The sequence below is a fragment of the Myotis daubentonii genome, chromosome 14 (assembly GCF_963259705.1).
Source record: "Myotis daubentonii chromosome 14, mMyoDau2.1, whole genome shotgun sequence".
Taxonomy (NCBI): Eukaryota; Metazoa; Chordata; class Mammalia; order Chiroptera; family Vespertilionidae; genus Myotis; species Myotis daubentonii.
The window spans coordinates 24,024,065-24,047,105 of record NC_081853.1 but is presented as its reverse complement, the minus strand read 5'-3'; the positions used below and the strand labels follow the sequence as shown (position 1 = coordinate 24,047,105).

At 48.0% G+C, this 23,041-nt stretch overlaps 1 protein-coding gene across 2 annotated transcripts in view; it reads right to left on the bottom strand.

Annotated features, from left to right (window-relative positions):
- The window catches only part of SLC6A11 (solute carrier family 6 member 11), a 108,613-nt gene that overhangs the window by 72,778 nt on the left and 12,794 nt on the right, over positions 1 to 23,041 (bottom strand). For both annotated transcript variants that reach the window (XR_009448516.1, XM_059663578.1), the window contains exon 5: positions 9,160 to 9,292. Coding sequence is in view for 1 of the 2 variants with exons in the window: in XM_059663578.1 (XP_059519561.1) it covers positions 9,160 to 9,292 (133 nt within the window). In the remaining variant the exon portion in view is untranslated. The remainder of the gene's footprint in view (positions 1 to 9,159; positions 9,293 to 23,041) is intronic.

The window sequence follows — 23,041 nt, the reverse complement described above, 5'->3', positions numbered from 1 at the left end:
CACAGCTAACAGGTCTTCTAACCCTCTCCTCTAGTGCTCAGCAGAGTGCTAATGCAGTAGGCACAAGATAAATACCTCACTCGTTCCTGGCTTAGTTTTCCAACAGCACTGCACTAGGTCTGGCCTTGAGCCCACAGCCACTTTGGCTCTTCTGTGCCTGCCACACAGGAGGGTGGGTCCCCTGTCCCAGGAGACCCAGGCGTGCGGGCGGGCTCTGCACAGTGCCAGGTGCCCAGGTGTTCCCTAAGAGTTAACTGCCTCCCTGCACCAGGGCCCCTCTCGGTGCCCCGCAGGCTTTCTCAGGAGGCAGCCAGCCCTACAGAACCTCTCCCACCCAGCAACCACTCGGACTTTGGGGGGCCTTTGTGCTTTAATAAAGACAGTATTACTGAGTCACAAAGCTTCCCTCCTTTCCAACCTTCCTCGCTGCCAGGGTTCCCGCTAAAGGTGAAACGCTGTCATTCAAGGCCAAAGAAAGGGCTGAATCAAGATGCTAAACTCTTTTGACTTAATGTGACAATCTACGGCTCTCCCCGAACCACAGTAGTGTGAGAAGCGCGCCCAACTCAGCACAAAGGCCCCTGGGCGGCTGCGATTTTGGGTGTCCTCGGGTTCTGGGGACCTCTCCGCAGCCGCCTGGGCTCTCTGCATGCATCTCATGAACGCTCTAGTTTCCTCTCTGAATGCAGACATTAGCCAGCCCGCGAGAGCCCCGCCACCAACGCCGTTCCCTGCTTGCTTCAGGCTGCAACAAAGACCACTTGAGGGCTGAGAGACAGCACTGCCCAGTTCCTTTCCTGAGCCTGTTCTCTTCCCTTTCACACATCTTCCCCTTTTATTTCCCCTGCCCCCTTCACTCCTGCTTTATGCCTCATTGAATCCATTAGCCACTTTATAGGGTGCTCCTGAAGAATAAATTTTCCTGCTGGCAGTTCCAACCAGCCTTGGTGGCAGCTGGGGGCGGGAGGGAAAGGCACATTCGGGAGGGAGGAGCCTTCATAGCCCCTCCAAGGCTTCATCTGCATCTGGCAGCTGTAGGGCAGGCAGACTGAGGTGGCAGCCTCCCCTGCCAAGGCGCCCCACCTGGACCCTCCCTGACCCCAATGGGCTCTGATGCTTCATCCTCGTAGGGCAAGTAGCTTAAGCCCTGCAAACCTTTGTTTTCTCATCTGCGAAATGGGATAATCATCATACTCTTCTCATAGGGTTGTTGTGAAGACTCAATGCATTAATGGAGTAAGGACTTCAGAACAAGACCTGGGTCAAACTGAGAGCCACTCATGCAGACAACATGGCTGTTTAAGAGTCCTGGTCAATTCTTCTACTTGTTGGTGACTGCAGGAAGGGATTGAAAAAAAGCAATTCAAAGCTATTTGCAGCTGTTTCTGTATGGGTGTGTGTGTGTGCGTGTGTGTTTTCTTTTTTCCTGCCTTGGTGTCCTAGAGCTCTGAAAGGAATAAAAACAGAGCCATAAAGCAGTGAAAAGGCAGGATTCTTCTTAAAATCCTAGCTAATCCTGCAGCTTCCTTTAAAGTGGCAATAGGAGGAGGCGGGGAAGGGACCAGAATTGTTTTTTCAGCACCCTCCCCTCCCGACCATTGCTCCTGGAGACCAGGAAACTAGGGGGAAAAATCCATAAATCAACCACCAAGAGGAGAACAGAGGAAGAAACCAGGCAGGGAGAGAGCAAAGCATAGGAGCCAGCTGGGGAGGAGGGGGGGCAGCCTGAAGGAGCACTTTGACTATCTGGTGGGCAAGGATGGCTGCCTTCAGAGGGCACAGCATCCAGGCCAGAGGCTGGATGAGCCATCCCCCTTCAAAAGTCAAAGGACAGCAGCAGGTCCTGCAGAACAATGATGCCACACCAAAAGGTGTCTCTGATCCGGCCACTTCTCTCCATTCCACTGCCACCTCCTCCTCAATCACCCACTAACAGGGCTCCCGCAGCCTCTCTATCCCTCACCCATCCATTCACAACAAGCCACCAGAGCCAGCTTTTAAGGCTGAAAATCAGATCACGCTACCGCTGCTTAACTTTCAGTGGCTCTCCACTGCACTTAGAATAAAATCCACGGCCCGTGCGGTCTGACCCCTGCTGATTTTCCTGCTTACTGCATGCCCCCATCAGGTCCACCTGGGCCCCAACATATTTCACCTCTCAAATTTACCAAGTCCTTCCCACTTGAGAACTTCATATGTGCTACTCACCTGGCCAATCCCTTCCCTTCACAGATGGAGACTCCTCCTCAAGGCAGCCTTCTCTGACCCCTCTAAGGAGTTCCCCTGTCCTCATCCTTCTCTCTCACAGCCTCCCTGCTCCTGTCCACAGCATGTCTGTGACTTGTATGTTCCCCATCTCCTCCACCAGGCCCTAGCTCCATAGTCTGCTTTACTCATCAGTGAAAAGAGCCCCAGCCTGGTGCCTGGCACATAGTAGGCACACAATAAACACTTACTGGATAAGTGGATGAACGAATGAGTGAATAAGCAACATCCATAGCAAACGAGCTTTTGGGTATAAAAACTGGGGGCTGAAAAGGCTAGAGTGAACTTTCAAAGATCCTTCAGAAAAGCTCTCCATTGCAAACCACCACTGTAGCTTGTCAGTGTTTGAAACAGTCCATGCTTTGGTGTGGCGGGAGAGGCGGGGGTGGGAAGGAGGGAGACAGCAGTTTATATGTTAGTTTCTTGTTAAATGGCAAATAGTCTACAGGAATTAGTAATAGATTAATGAAGGATAAGACAGTGCATATTTCAGGTTTTGTGGGTCACATTTCTCTGTCCCAACTACTCAAGTCTGCTGCTGCAGTAGCAAAAAAGCAGTCATAGACAATGTGTAAAGGAATGGATGTGGCTCTGTTCCAATAAAACTTTATTTATAAAACCAGACCATAGGCTGGATTTGGCCCTTCGGGCCATAGTTTGCTTATCCATGGATTAGACAAAGGCCTAGCAAAGTTACAAGAGAAGGACACAGTAATGACCAGTTTTTCAGTCTTCAACAAATATGCATAGCAGAGTCTAGGGATTTCACAAAATCGTAACATTGCTTTACATGCTGTTATATGCTAAAACAGAATAAAGAGAAGGACACCTTATATTTACTTGTAATTACTGTTAGGATACAAAGCATTCCATTTGTATCTTTCGGCATGTCAGAAATATATTTGTACAAATGGGGAATTCTAAGAGCAATTTTTACTCCGGAGGTACTGGGCTCAGCATTTGTTAAACACGTGGCTGTGTGAGTGGATAGTTGGACAACAGAAATGGAGAGGACAATCCATTTTTTTAATAGAATGATTAAAGTAGACTTGCTTGGTCAATAATTGGATGAGATGTAAAGGAAGAAATGATTGGTTTCAGGCTTATGAGCTCAGGGAGAGAAGCTGGGGGCAGAGATGGGCAAGATGAATTTGATGAATAAAAAAAACAAGGACAGAGAGAGACAGTCTTTTCAACAAATGGTTATCCACATACAAAAAAATTAATCTAAACACAGACCTTACATCCTTCATAAAATTTGCTCAAAATGGATCACAGACTTAAATGTAAAAACGCAAATGTTTACAAGCAACTTTATTCATGATTGCCAAAACTTGGAAGTACTCAAGATGTCCATCAAGGTAATTCTATCCTATATAATAAAAGGCTAATATGCAAATCGACCGAACAGCGGAACAAAAGGTCGCTATGACGCGCACTGACCACCAGGGGTTAGACGCTCAATGCAGGAGCTGCCACCTGGTGGTCAGTGTGCTCCCACAGGGGGGGGGGGGCGCTGCCCAGCTAGAAGCTGGGCTCAAGGCTGGCAAGCATAGTGGCTGTGGCGAGAGCCTCTCCCGCCTCTGTGGCAGCACTAAAGATGTCCGACTGGGGAGCTGGCCTAAGCCATCAGTCAGACATCACCTGAGGGCTCTCAAGAGTGGGAAAGGGCACAGGCCAGGCTGAGGGGACCCCCATCCCCTGCTCCCAAGTGCACCGGGTGTCTAGTGGATAAATAAACTGTGGTACGCCCAGACAATGGAATAGTATTCAGTGATAAAAAGAAATAAGCTATCAAGCCATGAAAACACATGGAGGAACCTTAAATGCATATTACTAAGTAAAGGAAACTAATCTGCAAAGGTTACATACCATATACTTCCAACTACATGATGTTCTAGAAAAGGCAAAACTATAGGGACAGTAAAAAGATGAGCAGTTACAAGGGGTTGGGGAAGGGAGAGGAGAACAGGCAGAACACAGCAGGCTTTTAGGGCAGTGAAACTATTCTGTATGGGGCTATAATGATAGATACACATCCTTGTACCTTTGTCCAGACCCACAGAATGTACCGCACTAACAGTGAATCCTAATGCAAACCATGGCCTCTGGGTGCTTATGATGTGTCAGTACAGGTCCACCAGTTCTAACGAATGTACCAACCTGGTGAGAGATGCTGATAATAGGGGAGGCTAAGCATGTGTGGGGCCAGGGGGCACATGGAAGGTCTCTGTACCTTCTGTTCAGTTTTGTTGTAACCCTAAATATGCCCTAACATGTCTTTAAAAACAAACAACCCAAGGACACAGGAAAATTACAAAGATGTCTTCACGTTCTCTCTGGTCACTTGATTTCAATTATTTGTTTTCCAATTAAGAATGAAACTGATTGCCACCCAGAAGATGACAAGTTACAAACCGCCTGAAAGTTTCCTCCTAAAGGGAGCAAGTATTTCAGAACCCTCAACTGTACTCTCCAGTGTATCCCAGCACTTGCAGGGAACCCCAGACACAGGTGGAATTCATTCTACAAAGGTTTATTAAGCAGCAGCCATGGAGCACCTCACTACATACTAAAGCTGGCCCCTTGTTAGCATCTTGCCAACCCGGAGCAGCTTTTTCTGAGGGTAGCAGTTGTTCGCTCTGACTCGGAGGATCCTGAATGCCAGCCTCTGTGACATCAGAAGATTATAAGTACTTGAGGAGAGCACAGGAGAGGATGGAGCTAAAGGACACCTGCAGAGCGTGTCCCTGGAGGAAGTGCTAATGCCAGTGCCAGTGCGGCCTCTGGGCCAATGCACTGCCTGCTGGGCCCTGGAGAGCACTGCCAGGCCTTCACCTATGGCAGTGATGGCGAACCTTTTGAGCTCGGCATGCCAGCCTTTTGAAAAACCCTAACTTAACTCTGGTGCCGTGTCACATATAGAAATTTTTTGATATTTGCAACCATAGTAAAACAAAGATTTATATTTTTTATATTTATTTTATATATTTAAATGCCATTTAACAAAGAAAAATCAACCAGAAAAATGAGTTCACGTGTCACCTCTGACACGCATGTCATAGGTTCGCCATCACTGACCTATGGCCTTGTCACAGCCTCACCAGTGATCTACTTACGTATTTGTGACCTGAACCCAAACCCCACTTAGACAACCACCTGCTCAAAGGCTGAGCCTGAAACATATGCCTCCTGGAGCCGGGGTCATGCTCATTGAATTGAATTGAAGTTATTACCTTAGAGAAAGCAGGAGCTTGGAATTATTTCTTGAATTTAAAATTTCAGAAATTTTTGCTGAGGTCTGAATACACGAAGTGGGCTGGAACTTAGTGGGAAGATAGGGTTCTTCTTCCTAGAACACTTTTATGAAAGCGGCTCTGGCCAGGGTCCAGCAGGCGAGAAGCAGGGTGACCTCTGCCCACTCAGGAAGACTCAGATGACCCTATGTTTATTTTTAGATGTTTTTGTACAGAACCCCAAAAAACCTTTGGACGTTGGGCTCACGTCCAAGGTGAGGTGAAAACAATCAGTAACAAAAGCATCAGACCCTCTCTTGAAGAGCCCATGTGCCAATCCAGGGACCCCTAGTCTCTCAAAACTGTCAGGTTTGACCCATAGAACCTTGCCATTTATAAACAGCTGGAGAGCTGGGCCACCAGGCTCTCCTCTCTGACCTGACACCTGACACCTGACACTTACTCTCTGTGTGGCTTCAGACAAGTCCCTTCCCCTCTCCAAGCCTGTTTCCTCATTCATCAAATAAGGGTAGGGGTGGAACACATAGACTCAGAGGAATCTCACAGCAAACCACAGCTCATCCTGGGTGCTGACACTGGTCCTGGGCATGGAGCAGGAGAAGAGCCCTTAAAACCCAGCCTTTAGGAAAATGCTTACTTAGCTCATCTGACTTCAGCATTTCCCTTAAAGGCATATTTAGATCCAGCTGCAACAAACAACCATGGAGTACCTACTATGTACTAAGCTATTTCATTAATTGTCTCTTCAGAACTAGCCCATAAGAAAATTGTCATTGTCCCCATGTCACAGATGGCAGGCCTGAGGGTACACTCATCCACAGCATGGGCTATGTGATCACCAAGGCCGGGGGTTACTCCTAGCCCTCCGCTTCCTTCCTAAGGGTCCTTGAGCAAGTTACTTACACCCTCCAGGCTTTAGTTTTCTCATCTGTAAAATGGAGATAATGCTAGCCCCTGTCTTCTGGGCTTGTTTCCAGGTTTGAATGCAATGGGCATGTGAAGTGCTCGATAACCATGACCTATTACTACTTAGAAATATTATTGCTGCTGCTATCATTACCATTTCTACTAGAGATGAGAAGAAATAGACTCAGCGAGGGTGTGTGAAAGGACATCACTCAAAACACCACAACGTTCTAAATTTTAATTGAGTCCACGGACAGGCAAGGTGGGTCAGTGCTGAGATACGAACTTGCCATGTAACTCTGGGCAGGCTACTCAACCTCTCAGGCTTAGGGTCTCCACCTGCCTATAAAATAGAGGCAATATCTCCCCAGTTCATGTGATTCATGTGCTAATGTAGATGAAAAGCCCCTGGCAGGGTGTGGAGTGAGCAGAAGGCCATGAAGGAATGTTCCCTCCCTTCCCATATGCCGCTTCTGAAATCCCCAAGAATGTAGCCTGCCAGTCCTTCCTTGAAACTGTTCCTGAATCAGAATTCTCAGACAAAAAAAAAAAAAAAATTCTCTAACACACAGGCTCAATGGCCCAGCCAATGGCATGTGGCCCCACTATGGGACTGAGCTTTCTTCTAAGGTCTAAGTGGATCCAAATTTTGCCACGGCCCATGTCCTGGGAAGTTCAAGTCCACACATGCACATGGACAACACACTCACATGCATGTACAAAACCTCGTCCAAGCCCTCCCCACAACCAGGCACAATGCCCCCCAGCCAAGCCCCACTGGCCTCAGCATCAACTCCGAGGATGTGTACTCATAGGAGAAGCAGTAATAATACCAGCCATTACATCTCCTCCCTTCTCCCATGGTTCACAGTGCACTTTCCCTGTTAGCCGAGTAGGCAGATGCTGTGTTTTATTCATCTTTAAATACCCATGGAATAATGCTGGGTACAGAGTAGATATTCAGAAACTATTTCTTGAATAAATAAATTTTATTTTTTTATAAACCACCATTACTCAGCCCTTACTATTAGTTACACACCCTGCTAAGCACTGGACATGCATTCTTGCATTTCCTTCTGATAACCACCCCATAAGGCAAGCTCAGTTATCCATCCCTGTTTTGCAGAAGAGGATACCGAGGATCAGGAAGTTAAGTGATGTGCCCGAGGTCACAGCTAGTGAGCAACAGACCTGAGAAGTGAGTCCTGAGACCCTGGCTCTGAACCCCTCCAGTCATTCTCTTCCTCTTTCGCCAGAAGAGGCAGCAAGGAGGGGGACAGGAGCGATGAGTATGTAGTCTGAAGAGATCAAGAAAGCAATGCTTTTTATATTTGAAAAACCAGAAAAATCCTGTTCTCCTCAGGCCTCATTTTCCTGGCTCACAGCACAGGGATTGTTGATATCGCTTCTATGCTCTCCTAATTTCCCTCCTGTAGGTCCACCCATCTCCAACATTCCAGCACTTTCCTCTTGATCCCACCTACCATCGGGGGAGCTGAGGAGAACATCTTTTGTAAAAGGGCACAGAGTTGACAAGTTCTTGTCTTCTCAGAGGTTTTGTTTCCAGCTCCTGAACCAGATAGTAGCTTCTAATCAAGTTTATGAGCAACTGCCTACCCAGAAGCAGTCAGGCAAGGGGTGATGTGGTTGGTCAGGGTGACTCAGGTATAAGAAAACTTTCATTTTCCTCTTTTCCACAAGAAAAATGAGTGGCACAAAGGAGGAAAATAATGGCATTGATGCTCAGTCACAGGATCGGGGGCAATAGAGAATGGTAGGGACTGTAGCCAACCACGTATCCTTAGGAGGTGGCTGCTGCTAGCTCAGTCACATTCTGCCACGTAGGTAAGCAAGTTCAGTATTGCCAAATCTTTCAACATTCCACGGGATGCCAGAATCCTATTTCTTTGTCCCACGTGAATTTTCCCAATTGCTAAATGTTAGAAATTAATTATTTCTCTTTAAAAAACAAAAAGCAAAAGCAAAAGAACATCAGTGCCCTGGACTTCACTATGAGCTACACATTTGCAGCTTCTATTGATCCTTGCGGCACAGGCAGATATGCTCACCAGACGTCCCTGTGTTCCCCTACATTTCCCAGCCTCCCTGCAAGTAAGTGAGGCTGAGTCTCAGGTTATGGCCAGCAGCCATGACCGTAGGAGCCACACCCTGGCCAGTTAGGAGCCACTGTCTTCTCCCATTTCTCTTTACTGAGGAGCTGCAACCCTGGAAGCCACATGGTGTAAATGGCACAGCAAAGTAACGAGTTGGAAGTGTCTGCCCTTCCCTCCACAGACCCCAGGTAGGAGAGATCTCGGGTGGGTCAGTGGAGGCAGCCAGTATTACCTGCACTAGCACACATCTGAAGCACATGTCTAAATTACAAAAACTACCTAGTAGTAGTTTAGCACTTCCTGGTTTTCAAAGCACTTTAATGCCCCTTCCCATGTGCCCATTTACTGACTCTCAACTCAATAAAAAGACAGGATAAGGCTTTTTTATTTCACAGATGAGTAAAATGAGGTTCAGAAGGTAGAAGTGAGTAGCCCTGAGCTGTGAGACAAATAAATGGTGGACTGGGATTCTAGCTCTGGGTTCCTGAGTGGACTCCCTGTCCAGTGCTCCTCCTACCTCCCAACTTAAGAGCTGGTCTTTGCAACGTGAACTCTCTGGCACTCTCTGGGCCACCTGTGAGCTGTCTGCGTTAGTTGCTTGAAGATGCGCCTCTTACCTTTCCTGTGGACTTGGTCCCCTTCCAGATACAGAAGTAGCAGATGGTCCAGGCTGCCAGGAGACACAAGGCCAGCTCCCAGCGGAGATTCCCAATGTGCTCAATCCCATCCGAGATGGCCAGGACCCGGCGCCTGCAGAAGAAAGGGCCATGGGTTACGGGGGCTGGAGAGGGCCCGCCCCAACCAAACCTTGAGCAAAGCTAGTGCCACAAAGGGGCAGGGACAGCCTCTCCTTCCTTCACCCACCATCCACCATTCACCCAGCATCCTCTGAGCCAAACCCAGGGATGGGGGTGGGGACCTCAGAGAGGATCAAGACCCAGTCCCCTGCCTTCATGGAGTCACTCCATGGGAGGAAAGAGGGCCTAGTTAGCAGACGGTTCACAGTGCAACATGGTAAGGATATGATGGGAGAAGTGCAAGGCCTTTGGTTAGACCAAGACGCCCCTAGCACACCTCAGGGTCCTGGGAGACCACAGGAGTGTCCATAAACACTCAGGTCCCTACCTCAGCGGAGATCACACACCCTGGCCAATGGCACCTGTGTCACTTCAGATAGAAGCTTCCAGAGCCAGGTGGTATGGTTCACCATGTCTCCTTTCCTCTGCTGTTGATCATGACAGAAGCAAGTGTCAAGATGGAGCCTCTAGAAGCCTGAGCTCCTGAGTGACATCATGAACCCTCCTGCCACCCTGTCTCAGAAGTGTTGTGTGAGCAAGAAATGAACCCCGTTGCTTTAAGCTACTGAGATCGTTGAGGTGTTTGTTACTGCGGCATAAACCAACCTATCCTGACTGTTAGAGGGGGCCAGGGAAAACTTCCTGGAAGAAGTGGTATTTGAGGCCACTGTGATAGATGATGGAATTTAAGGGTAAAGATTGTTTTAGGCTGAGGGAATAGCATGCACAAAGGCCAGAAAATGAACCTGGGATACTTGGGGAGTGCTGGAGCACAGTGATCAGCGATCAGAGGGGAAAGCAGGAAAGGTAAACAGAGGCATCATCAAGAGCCTTGAGTAACATGCCAAGGGGTAGGGGTGTCCCGAAGGGCCCAGGCCACAGGAGAGAAAGGACCCCTGGGTGTGCTGAGCCAATGCCTCCAGCTACACAGTCCCTCAGAACCCATCAATTGTTCAGAGTTGACACAGGACTGGCTCCCAGAGCCCATGCCTGGGGTTTGTGTTTCCTTAAAGTCAAACTTGCCACGCTCCATATTGTGCTGAACCATGGCACCAACACAAACCCCCTCCAAACTTGCTCCACGAACCCCATCCCGGCTGCCAAACCACCCCCACCAGACCACGCCAGTCGCCTCAGCGCTCTGGGAATGTCCTTTGAGAAAGCAGCTCCCATCCCACCAAGCATGAAAGCCTCCCTCAGTGTCTGTCTCCCTGGGAATCCGCTCCGGGCCTGATTCTGCATTAATTACTCAATGACACCAATTAGCACTGGTCTGCAGGCTCCTTCCAGCCCCAACCCCCACAGGAGAAATCAGGCAGTCCCCCAAATAAAATCAGGCTGTGTGCAGCCATGGATTTAACTCAAAAGGAAACCAGCTCTCAACCTATAGCCAGAAGTGGTAACATCACATAAATATGTATTTATTGAGCAACTACTTGAGCCAGGCATTATATTAATAACTAGAAGCCCAGCGCACAAAATCGCGCAGCCCCACCCCCCCGTGCGAGCAGCCCCGCCCACCTGCGCTGGTCTTTGGTCATTACAGTGTTAAGGCCACAGGCCTTTCATAATATAGATAAGGTACAGAGGGTAAAATGGTACACATGGCATGGCTCTTGTCCTTGACTATGAAAAATTAGACACAAAAGAAGTCCAAGTTATTTGAGAAAGAACAGTGACGGCCATATAGTTTTAGCAACCATTATTTTATTTGCATCTTATGTCTTAGCAGCCTCTGGCTTTAATTCATTTGAAAACTACAAGCCTTCTTAAACGAAACCCTACAGAGTATCTATTGTTTTAAAAGAGCAGTGGGCCCCAGAGCATAATTCTTGTGGGGTACTTGCCAAAAGACAAACATCCCTGCGCTCCATCCCAGATCCACTAAGTCCGAATATTTGTGGAATGGTCGCCGGGAAGCTGCATTTTGCCACGTTTCCCCAAGGATTACTGGCAAGGAAGGAAGACCCACCAACTCCACCTGAATAATTTTCAATCTTTTATTTATTTATTTATTTATTTATTTAATTTATTTATTTAGGAAAGTGGGGCTTTGGGGAGGCAGTCAGGGATCCTGTGAGAAGCTTCTTTCTCCCCAGAAATGCCCTGATGTAGCCCTACTCCCAACATTCTTCAGGAACTTCAGGGGGCTCACTAACCCCCTTGTTTCCAGATTAAGAGCCTTGAAGACAACATATACCCACCATCTTGCAAACTAACCCCCAAAGTGCCCTGATAACCCATCAGCTGGTGAATGAGAAGGGACAACCCAGAGCAGGACAGAAAGTGTGTCACTGCCCATGGAAAGACCTGGGTGTGCTCCGTCCCACTCCACTCCAGTCTCTGAATTTTTCAAAAAAACAAAAACACACTTACACAAGGTCTCAGGTAGCAGAGATGCATGCACACACATGCCTTCTTATTGAGGTAGCTGTTTTCTGAACCGGGAAACTGAAAGCTGGAAATGACAGAGACAGAGGGAGCAAGAAGGAGCAGACCAGCCAGGAGTGGGCTGGCGCGGGTCCCCTCTCTTCCACACTTTGGATGCTGTGAACTTTTGAGTCATGCAGCCTGCTTTGGCGCCCTCTCGCTTAATTGAACAATCTCATTCCCAGAATGGGAAGCAGATTACTAAAAGCTATGCGGGATGAATTGCTCTTTTGTTTCACCAGACACTATTTGAAAACATCCTCAAACCATTTTCTTTAGGAGTTACCAGCGCTGACTCTAACTAGCCATGGACCTTGGGTTTCTAAAGAAAGTGGGCTCGGGGGCCAGGTTCTCAGCCTGCAGGGCTGTGGGGTTGTTTTGAAACCCACAAGGGCAGCCTTTGAGAGCATGGGGGCTGGGCACTCAGCTCTGAGGACTTGGAGAAGGCACAGCTCTTCCTGGGAAAGAGCTTTCTTAATGACCCGGCCCCATGAAGTACTGGGACAGAAGAAAGGTCTGAATAAGGAAGAGTTTGCTGCCAACACCCTGGCAAAGAAAGGACTCAGGACCAGACCTCCCAATACTGGCCAGGGAGCGGGAAATGTTGAAGACTAGAAGGGGCCCTTTGGAGGGATTCATTTACTCGAACGAGTAATATTGTGCACCTATTATGAGCCAGGCACACAGATTCTTCAAGAAGCACCTTTTCAGGCCATAAGAGTAAAATATTTCTGGAGATTTCCACCCAGAGACTGAGATCTCAGTATAATGCCCATGCTTCTCCAGCCATTGGCATGTACAGAGATGGGCTGCAAGTCCAGCTCTGCTCCTTCCCAGCTGTGTGACTGTGTGTAGGGGACATCACCCCTCTGAGTTTCAGCTTCATCTGTAAAATGGGAGCGATGCTATCTCCCCCTTCTCCAGGCTTTTAAGCATGAACTCTTCTAACCCTCTCAACAATCCCTGAGGTAGGTACTATTATTTTCACCATTTCAAAGATGGAAAACTGAGGTACAGAGAGATTAATAACTTGCTCAAAGTCACACCACAAGCAAGTGTAAGAGCTGTAAATTGAACCCAGGGATCCTGACTCCAGAGCCCACACTTTCAGCTACAATGTTACCCCCCTAGATTCTCCTATTAGTTAAACCACAGCTTTCCTCTCTTCTTTATAAATTAGAGCTACCTATTGCATGCCCCAAGGCTACCTAATGTGTCTTTGTGTGTTCGGTAATAGCAGTATACAGTATCTGTCCTTTACCCATTGATTAATCTATACAAGTAATACGTACTCAAGTGTCTTCCGTGTGCCAGCTACTGTGCTATGCCCAGGGGTCCCTAAAGAACGGGTGGTCTAATGAGGAGGGCAGATGAATAAACAGAGCAGGGCGTGGAGGGTTATGACAGAGAAAAGCTGGGGACCCTCACTGGGACCTGGCCAACATCAGGATGTAAAGGTGGAGCTGGGTCCTGCCTGCAGAGTAGTTAGCTTGTTTTGCAACGGAGAGTTAGCAAAGAAGAAAGGGGACATCTGGGGGCAGAAAGGCCACCTAGAGCAAAAGGCTCGGTGAGGACAGGGCAGGACACGGCATGTAGGGTCAGTGCAGCAGAAGCCAGGGCGAATGATGGGGGTGAGGACACGGCTGGAGTGGCGAGCAAGGGTTGGACTACGAGCCTTCCTGAGGGGGATGGAAGCATGGAAGAATCTTAAACGGGGGTGAGACCCAATCAGATTCATGTTTCTGAAAACTCTCTGGCTGCAGTGGGAAGAATGAATGGTAAGGGTGAAACGGAACAGGGTGTCTAGTGCAGAGAACTTTGCCTGAATTTGGACAATAAATAGGGAGGGTCTGGACCAAGGTAGGGGAACTGGTGGGTTTGAGCAGCAGAGGTACAGGGGGCAGGTAGCAGGGAAGGGGGAGGTCTAGGCTGACACCCAGGTTTGTCCCTGGGTGGATGGCAGCTCATTAGTTGAGCAGGAGTGAACTGTCCAGTGAGGGAGAGAAGATAAAGCATCAATCTTTTAGACAAGCGGATTTTGAGATGCTTGTGGGACACCCAGAGAGCTGAAATGCCCCAAGGCAGCTGGGTCTCTGGATGCAAAGCTCAGAAAAGAGATGCAGGGGGAGATCATGGTGTCTAGGGAGAGTCTGAGGCTGCCTGAGGAGTGCTGAGAAGGGGAGGGGAGGGAAAGGGTCTATAGCAGAGCCCTGGAACCCTGACATCTAGAGAGTGGAGAGTGGCAGGGAGCAACCAGAGAGGGTGGGATAGACTAACCAGGGGGAGGGGAAGGACGTTCCAGCAGGGGAAGCGGCCCATTCACCAAGTGCTGCAGAGCAGCCAGGTGAGAGGGAGAGTGGGACCAGGCCAGGTAGGTGAGGCAAGGAGAGCTGCTCACCTGGTGGGCTGGACCTCAGATGGCAGGATAAGGAGGAGATGGGAGGTGAGAGCCTGGTGAGGTGGCTCTCTTGAGAAGTTAGGCTCTGACAGGTCAGAGATGTTGGTACCTAAAGGGGCCACAGGGCACAAGAGCTGTCTTACTTACACCTGTTTTGTTTTCAGGTTGGTGAGACTGAGATAGTTAATGGGAAAGAGCCAAGAGGGAGGGCGAAGTTTTAATTACAGGAGGGAGCTGGGGATAAGAGAAGAGAGAAGGGGGTAGAAGTCCCAGAGAGGAGGCAGGGAAATAATCCAGAGGTGCAGATGTTATTTCTACAGAAACTGTAGGGAAAGAGTTGGGGAAACAAAGAGGTGAGTTTAAAAGCAAACTCTGTCCATAGTAAGAGACACTCGGAGGAAGGAACAAGGAGCTGGCAGTGGAGGGGACAGTGGCAGGTGCCACCTGAGAGCCCTCACCTCGCGCAGCATTCAGTTCTCAATGTGAAACCATGACTACCCTCATTTTACAGGTGGGGAAACTGAAGGCCAGGTAGGTAAAGCAACTTGCCCAGATTGGGGCTTGAACCCAGGTTCTTCTGAGGCCCACACACCAGCTGCCTCACAGAAACTGGCCCCTGAGACATCTCTTATTCCTTGGGTATCACCCTCACTTCCCTCTCTGTCTCTCCCACACACAGAAAAGCTGAGTGTGGAGGGAAGGAGACAGCCTCATACCTGGAGTTCCCTTCCAGACACACCAGCTTCCAGAGCCAGGGGTGGTCTGACTGGAGGAAGCAGAGAGGGAGCAGTCCCTCCTCCAAGGCCACCGCAGAGAGCCTGGGAGAGGCCCTGTGGGAACGGCTCCCAGCACAGCCTGGGGAGGCCTCATCTTCATGTCCTGCACGGAGCCGGCAAACACATCACCTTTCTTAAACCTGCCACAGAGGAAAGTGCTGCCAGGGACGCAGAGACCGCCCCAAAAGTTGGCACCGAGGAGCTGGGCTATAAATAGCCTTGCTGGGTTGTCCTTTCTGGTCTCCCAAAGCAACAAACAAACAAAAAAAGGCCCATCACCAAAACAAATGTGCCTTCCCTTCCCCTCCAGAATCCCTCCGCCTTTGGGGTTCTGCTCACTTCCCTGGGAGGAAAGACGTGCGGCCCCCAATTCATCCACAATGGGCCAGCTCCAGCAAAACCCACAGCTGAGGCCCTAAACACCAGCAGGACCCTCTCGGGAAGAAATGGAGGCTTCTGCATCATGCATTCATCAGCAGGTAGTTACAGGGTGCTAACTCCATGCTGAGTGTCCTAAGGACTAGAGTTATAGCGGTGAGTAAAGCAGCCTCGTTCTGCCCTCAGGGCGTCTGCCACCCAGGATATAAAGAGAACACCATGGACAGTGACAGTTGACATTTCCTTCATGCTTACTCCTGATGTGAGTGCAATTGCTATTCCATTTCACGATGGGAAAAGTCTGGCTTAGGGAAGTCATATACCCAGGAAGGCAGAGGCAGAACCTTAAGCCACATCTGTTCAGCTTCAGAGGCAGAGCTTGGGCCCACTGTCTCATCTTCGGGAAGAAGAAACAGAAACATGTGTAGACCAAAAGGGGCCACATGCTAACCTGACCAACTTAGCGAAGGCCTTCGTGTAAGCCTTGCAAACTCAGAGACCTAAAGTAACCACAAGAATGGCCTGAAACTAAACCTTTTTAAATTAAAAAGCAGTCTATAGTGGGTAGTCATGTCCTAGGCTGGTATCCTCCCTGACAAAGATCAACTTTGATCATAACTGAGCCTATTGTCCTTTTCATCTATGAAATGTCAGGGTAACTTGTAATTTCCCCTTTTCCAGACTCCTCAGGGCACAACCAATGCATCAGGGCACCAGGGCAAGGACCGCAAATTCCCTTATTATTATTGTTATGGTGTTAATTGTTGACTGTTAACTATCCTGTACCTACCTATGTAAAAGAAGCATGTGTCTATCATTTTACTTTTTGCCCAATTCCAGAGGTTCCCCCTCACCCCGCTTTGCTTTCTCCCACCTCCCTAATCTATCACCAATGGATTTCATGTAACCCACTTACATCTCCTCCTTGGACGGTAATTTATAAAAATAGGTGAAAAACTGTCATTCTCCGGAGCATTATCTCAATACTGATTGAGATTCTGCTTCCTGGCAATTGTTGACAGTCTGGCTCAAATAAACTCACAAAAATTCTTTACAGGTTTGAATGTTTCTTACACTATCACTCAGAGGACAAAATTAGGGACCTACGTTGGCCTGAGGGTCCAGAGCTAAGGCTCCAATTTCTTCCATCACTGTAGAAATCCTCCTCCTAGGCCACACAGAAGCCCCCACCAGTCTCCAAACACACCCTGCACTTCTCCCCTTTCCAGAATTCACTCCCACCGTTCCCTCTGCCAGGAATGGCCTTCTGGGTTCTCCCAAGCTTTCAAAATTCTATCTGTCCTTCAAGCACCAGCTCAAATAATGCAAAGCCTCACAAAGGTTTCCTGGGCCCCACCCGGTACCCTTAGGACTAGTCCCTCCGCCCATCTAAAGGTCCAGTGAGCATCCACTGTGTACCAGGCACTAACTAGGTCAAGGGTCAGCAATTTTTTCCTGTAAAGGGCCAGAGAGTAAATACTTTAGGCTTTGCAAGGCCTATGGTCTCTGTCCCAGCTATCCACTGTATCCTTGCATTGTGAAAGCCTCCATAGACAATTTGTAAATGAATGAATGTGGCGGTCTTCCAATAAATCTTTATTTACGGAAAGAGGCAGCAGATGGAATTTGGCTGGTTGTCTACTGACCCCTGCCCTCCTCTAATGCTTCCCAAAGAACACTAATCCTTCAAGACACCCTGCGTTCCCAGGTCACACTGGGACCTCATTCGAGAAAATGCTGTACACTGTAGTCCTCCTTAGAGAGTCTCAATGCTCATTGGAATATTAAAGTCTCTGAGAAGTCCTGAATTAAAGACACCTCTAAAGCTTTGTGTCACCCAATGTTTCCTCAATTTATTAAGAAGCATTTCCCACTAAACCACAATGAGATATTGCTTCACACCACTAGGATGGCTATAAAAAAAAAAGACAGACAATGATAAGTGTCCTCAAGGGTGTAGAGAAATAGAACTCTCATATACTGTTGCTAGGAATATAAAATGGTTCAGCCACATTGGAAAAACAGTTTGGCAGTTTCTTAAAAAATTAAACAGAAAACTCAGCAAGTCCACTCCTAGGTTATTCATAATAGCCCCAAACTGAAAGCTGCCCAATTGTCCATTACCTGAAGTATAGACAGACAAACAAAAAGTAGTATATAGCAACAATGGAATATTATTTAGCCACATAAAGAATGAATCAGTGATATCTGCTGTAACATGGGTGAACCTTGAAAACATTATGCTAAATGAAAGAAGATAGTGACAAGGACACTGCATGATTCTGTTTATATCCAATGTTCAGAGAAGGCAAGTCCACAAAGAAGTAGATGAGTGGTTGCCTGGAGGTAGGAGTGGAGATGAACCGTAAACATGCATGAGGAATCTGATTATGGCGATGGAAATGTCCTAAACCTGTACTATGGTGATGGATTCATATTTGGCAAATGTACTCAAAATCACTGACTTGTGCCCTGAGAAAGGTATGTAAATTATACCTCGGAATTATTAAAAAGTTGTTAAGAAGGAGGTGCCCTTTACCAAGTGCCTGCCTTTCCAAAGTAATACTCCTAACATGATGCAGAGCACACTTGGGAAGAGAGCACCAGGCACTCTCCTGTGTTATCTCATTTTACTCCCTTTGTTCTGAGGAAACTGAGGCTCCAATATGGACCTTGCCTTGGATCACAAACTGGTAAGTTGCAGAGCCTGGCCTGGCACCCAGGTCTCCTGACCAGGTTCAGGGCCTGTCCTGGCCCTCCCTGGCCGGAGGGCGAGATCTGGGAAGGAGGAGGCAGTGAGAAGAGGAGAGTACGTCTAGAAGTGGGGGACCGAGAGAGCTTCAGAACACGGGGGGGTTGGGGGGGGGTCTAAACTTTTTGCCTTGCAGGGAGATACGAACAGTTCTGCAGGGCAGGAGGCAAAGTGCAGAAGGGCAGGCTGAGAAACAGAGGCTGCCATGGCCTGTGGGACTCCACCACAGTTTTGTAATGCAGCTCATTTGCTCATGTGGAACACGGATCCCACCCACAGGAAGGGACCACCATGCCCCCTGGCTGAGGTCCAGGACCATCAGATGCCTGACCCTTTCTCCCCATCAGCACAGCCCCTCAGTGCTGCCCAAGCCTTCCCAGCCTTGCGGGCTCCCACGGTACAGCAGCTCTGCATTACAGAGCTGTAATGCCAGTAAACTCCCACTGGCCCCTTCGAGATGTTCTGCGTTAAGGCTGGCAAACAGCCACTGTCCGCCACAGAGGGATAGTGAGCAAGAAAGGACCACGTGCCATCAGGAAAAGCCCAGGGAGAGAAGGTCTGGGGGAGGGGGGTGTCTGCCACCTGCTCCCATGTACCCCACCAGGAGACCTCTGTTCTTTGAATGTCACCTTATCTACCTCAGCTGTGGTGTGGGGAGGGTGAATGGGCTGAGAATGAGTGAGATGCAGGAGAGGAGCTAATACTGACCAGTTACTTCCCCCCTACCACCATCACTTCATACTGACAGGACCTTGAAGGGTGGGAGAGGTACACCCATTTCACCCGCGAGGAGACAGAGGCTCAGAACCACATGTCGGGTCCCCACCGGTCAGTGGGACAGTCAGACCTTCAGGTCTGGGGCTTCTTCCCCATCCTGGATGTCTTCCAGGGACAGCGAGGAGCAGAGGTGCATGAGAGAGAGAAAATCTGGAGAGTTTTACATACTTTCTCATGGTTTTGTTAAAAATAATCTAGAATCAAAATAAGGCACTAAAATTTGAAAACTGCCCATTTGTCCAGAAACAGCCTCTTCTGAGTTATTCTGAGTCCAAGCCTGAATTAAAGTCCTTCATTAACACCTGGTGCCAGCACCCGCAGGGCCATCAGCTGTACGCTGGAGAGGCCAGCTTCAATTTACATCTGTCATCCCAGCAGGTCAGAGTCTGCAGGTCTCTCACTCAATACCTGGCTCAGCTGGAAACCACAGCATTCTGTTAGAAGCAAGTCTAAAGGAACCCCTCGAAATCCAGAGATCACATAACCCAACTGGTATTTTGTTTTGTTTTTGCAGGGCACTGGAGCCCTGTCTTCAGTCGTTTTTCATTAGCTTCTCCTTCCTACCCTCTCTCCATCAATTACACCTCCCCATCTGTTGAAAACTCTTCCTTCCAGAGCCTAGGTCCATGGGGCTGCGGAGAGGAAGGTATACATGCCAGTCAGCTTCTGCCCAAGATAAAACAGATAGCTAATGGCATTTCAGAAACAGGCAGATGGAGTGTGAAAGGGCAGAGGGAGGCAGGCAGGGATCAGGAGGCCTGTTTTCAGCCCAGGTCTGGCTTGGGCTTTGCCTAAAGAGACACTGTGAACAAGTCCCCGAGCTTCTCCTGCCTTAGAATCCCCTGGCTTCCACTAATTAGCCTTGGGCTTGATACTTAAATCTCCCTGAGACTCACTTCCTTTGTCTGTAAAATGGGAACAGTAGGAGTAGCAGTAATTGGGATTAGTAAGTACTGAAGAGCTATGATCTCTTAGTATCCATTCTTGATCATTATAGATATTTGTATGTAAAATCACCACCACCACCCCAACAAATACTGGATGTCTTACACTAACTAGTGAGAAGCAGAGATTGACTGACCCAGAAGAGTTTTGTCTGAGGTCCCTTTTATGTCCTGATGGGTGTAGTGATGAAAGTTACTTAACTGCAGATAAGAGGTGAGTACTGTACAATCTGATATGCAAACGTATCACATTTATATATCTGCTGTGCTTTAATTGCTTACAACACATTCACCATTTTTGCAATCAGTTAAATATCAAACAATTAAAATAAAAAGGCAACACAGCGCCGATTGGGATTTGCTTTGGTGCATCTGCCGAGAGCTGTAAGGGGCTGCCAGGCCCTCTCTCTCACAATGAGTCTGGTGTGGCAGAACCATCTACATCCTCAACTGACCTTCTCTCTGTCCTCCTTAAATCAGGACCCAATGCTTCCCTGGTGGGAGGATTAAGCAAGAAAAAAATCTCTCTCTGAGAGGCAAGCTCCTCTGTCCATCAGGGCAGAACACACAAGGGCAGGTAGCCCCAAAGAGCAGGGCCTTCTAGAGAAATTGTGGCTGCCTGGGGGGCAGTGGGAGCCAATGAGGCTGGCTTTCAGTTCTGAGTATATGAGGGGAGCAATCCCTCACTTCTCCAAAATTATGTTTGAATAATGGGAAAATGGAGATTTAAAAGGCTGATTTAAAAACTAAATAAAATGTTAACAAAAATGGTTTGTAAAAATAAATAACGATTAGTAAGGTGAAACCAGAGCTGTAAACGGGATTTGTCATTCAAACAGAAGGATCATTACAATCAACGACAACTTATTCAGTGACCCCAGGGCTTCCACTTTTTTACTAGTATCAAATAATCATGTTCTTGGTTTTTTATTTTTTAAAAATTCAAATAGTACAAAAAAGTGCAAAAAGTAAAATTCTCTCTTTCTATCCCCTTGCTTACCCCCATCCCATTCTCAGGTGATCACCACAGTTAATAGTTTCTTATGAATCCTTCCAGAATGTTCCATGGGAATAAGGCATATGCATATATATATATATATATTTAAAATATATTTTTATTGATTTCAAACAGGGAGAGGAAGAGAGAGATAGAAACATCAATGATGAGAGAAGATCATCAATTGGCTACCTCCTGCATACCCCCCACTGGGGATCAAGCCTGCAATCTGGGCATGTGCCCTGACCGGGAATCGAACCCTAACCTCCTGGTTCATAGGTCGACGTTCAACCACTGAGCCACACCGGTTGGGCCATACATATATATTTTTTTATACATATATCTTAATATATTATTATATGTAAGATTCTATACCTTGCCTTTTTCACTTAATCTTATCTTAGACATGTTTTCCATATTGACACCTTTTCTGCCTCATCCCTTTTTAGTGGTTGTGCAGGAATATACCATAAGTTATCTAATCATATTACACATATTTTTTTTTCTTACCTATCACATACAATGCTACCATCAACAAGGTGTACATAAGTAGTGTGGGCATGCCTATAGAACAGAATGTCAAAAGTAGAATTTGTGGACAAAGTATATGTGCAGCCCAAGTATGGGAGTTATTGCTAAGTTGATTTCTGCTGCTATCTAAAAGCCGTGAGATTTTAGGCACATTCAAACGGAGCTTCCCATCCTCCCTTGTCAGGAAAAGCCCACCCAGGAAGTGCAGAGATATCTAAGTGCAAGTGGGAGGCTGAGGAGGCATTAGAGATCGGAGAGGTGGTTCTTTAATCACCTCCATGCATAGCATGACCAGGCAGAATTACCATCGTCCTCGCATCTTTCCCGACAGGTGAGGGCACCAATTCCCACCCTGCCTCCCCTCTCTCCAGGCAGAGGTCTCAGCTTCAGGCACCTGGACTAAGCAAGTGTCCCACTACCCCTGCCCCTCCGGATGTCTATCTTCCTCTCAGGCATAATCCTATTACTCCATAGATGCTACTAGAGGCCTGGTGCATGAAATTTGTGTACGGGGGAGGGGTCCTTCAGCCAAGCCTGCACCCTCTTGCAATCTGGTACCGCTGGCTCCTAACCACTTGCCTGCCTACCTGCCTGCCTGCCTGCCTGATCGCCCCTAACCACTCTGTCTGCCTGCCTAATCACCCCTAACCACTCACCTCTCTGCCTGATCACCCCTAACAACTCTACCTGCCTGCCTGATCGCCCCTAACCTCTTGCTTGCCTGCCTGATTGCCCCTAACTGCTTGATCACCCCTAACCATTCTGACTGCCTGCCTGATTGCCCCTAACTGTTTGCCTGCCTGCCTGATCGCCCCTAACCGCCTCTGCCTTGGCCCGGCTGCTGCAGCTTTGTCTGGAAGGTCATCCGGAAGGATGTCTGGAAGGTCGTTTGGCTGTCTGGTCTAATTAGCATATTACTCTTTTATTATTATAGATAGCCTTTGAAGGCATCCCACAGGATCATTTCAAGCCCTATAGAAAAGTGCAAAGTCCTTCAGGCCTGGCTCCAGCCTCGCTGGCTGCCTGCTCTTCTCCAAATATCCTCCCACTTCAGGGTCACTGCCTTCATGCTCCTTTAGCCTCAGAGCTAGATCCCTTACTTCTCTCAGGTCCCTGCTCAAATGCCACCTCCTCAGAGAAGCCCTCCTGAGCCTGTGACACTTTCTACTCCCTGCTTGCTTTTTCTTCAGGAGACCAATCCCAACTTAACCTAATGCTTTCTGCTTATTTGGTTAGTCTGTGTCTGTGCTGACAGCTCCACCAGGGTCAGTCTCTGTTTCATTCATATTGTTTTCCAGAATCTACAATGATACTTGACACACAGTAGGTGCTCAATAAAGACTTATCACTGAACAGACACCCTGGCCCTTGCCTAACTCCTCAGCAAAGTCCCCCACCATTCCCCAGGCTCCAGATGCAGTCATATTGTAGGTAAAGTCTGCAAGCCTCAACAAACAACTTCAGGTGTTCTGGGCTCTGGCCTATGCTACTTTCTCTACCTGGCGTGCCATTCACTCACTCCACAATCAATCACATGAACTTTTCATCCTTCAAAACCCAGCTAAACATTGCCAATTCCAGGAAGCCTTCACCGAAGCCCAGACATCTGGGCTTCCTATCTTGGCTCCATGCAAGCACCCTAAAGATAATGTTGCCTTATATTTTAAAAATTCTTTTTTATTATTATTATTTTTTTACTTTCCAGCTTTCCCTCCCAGG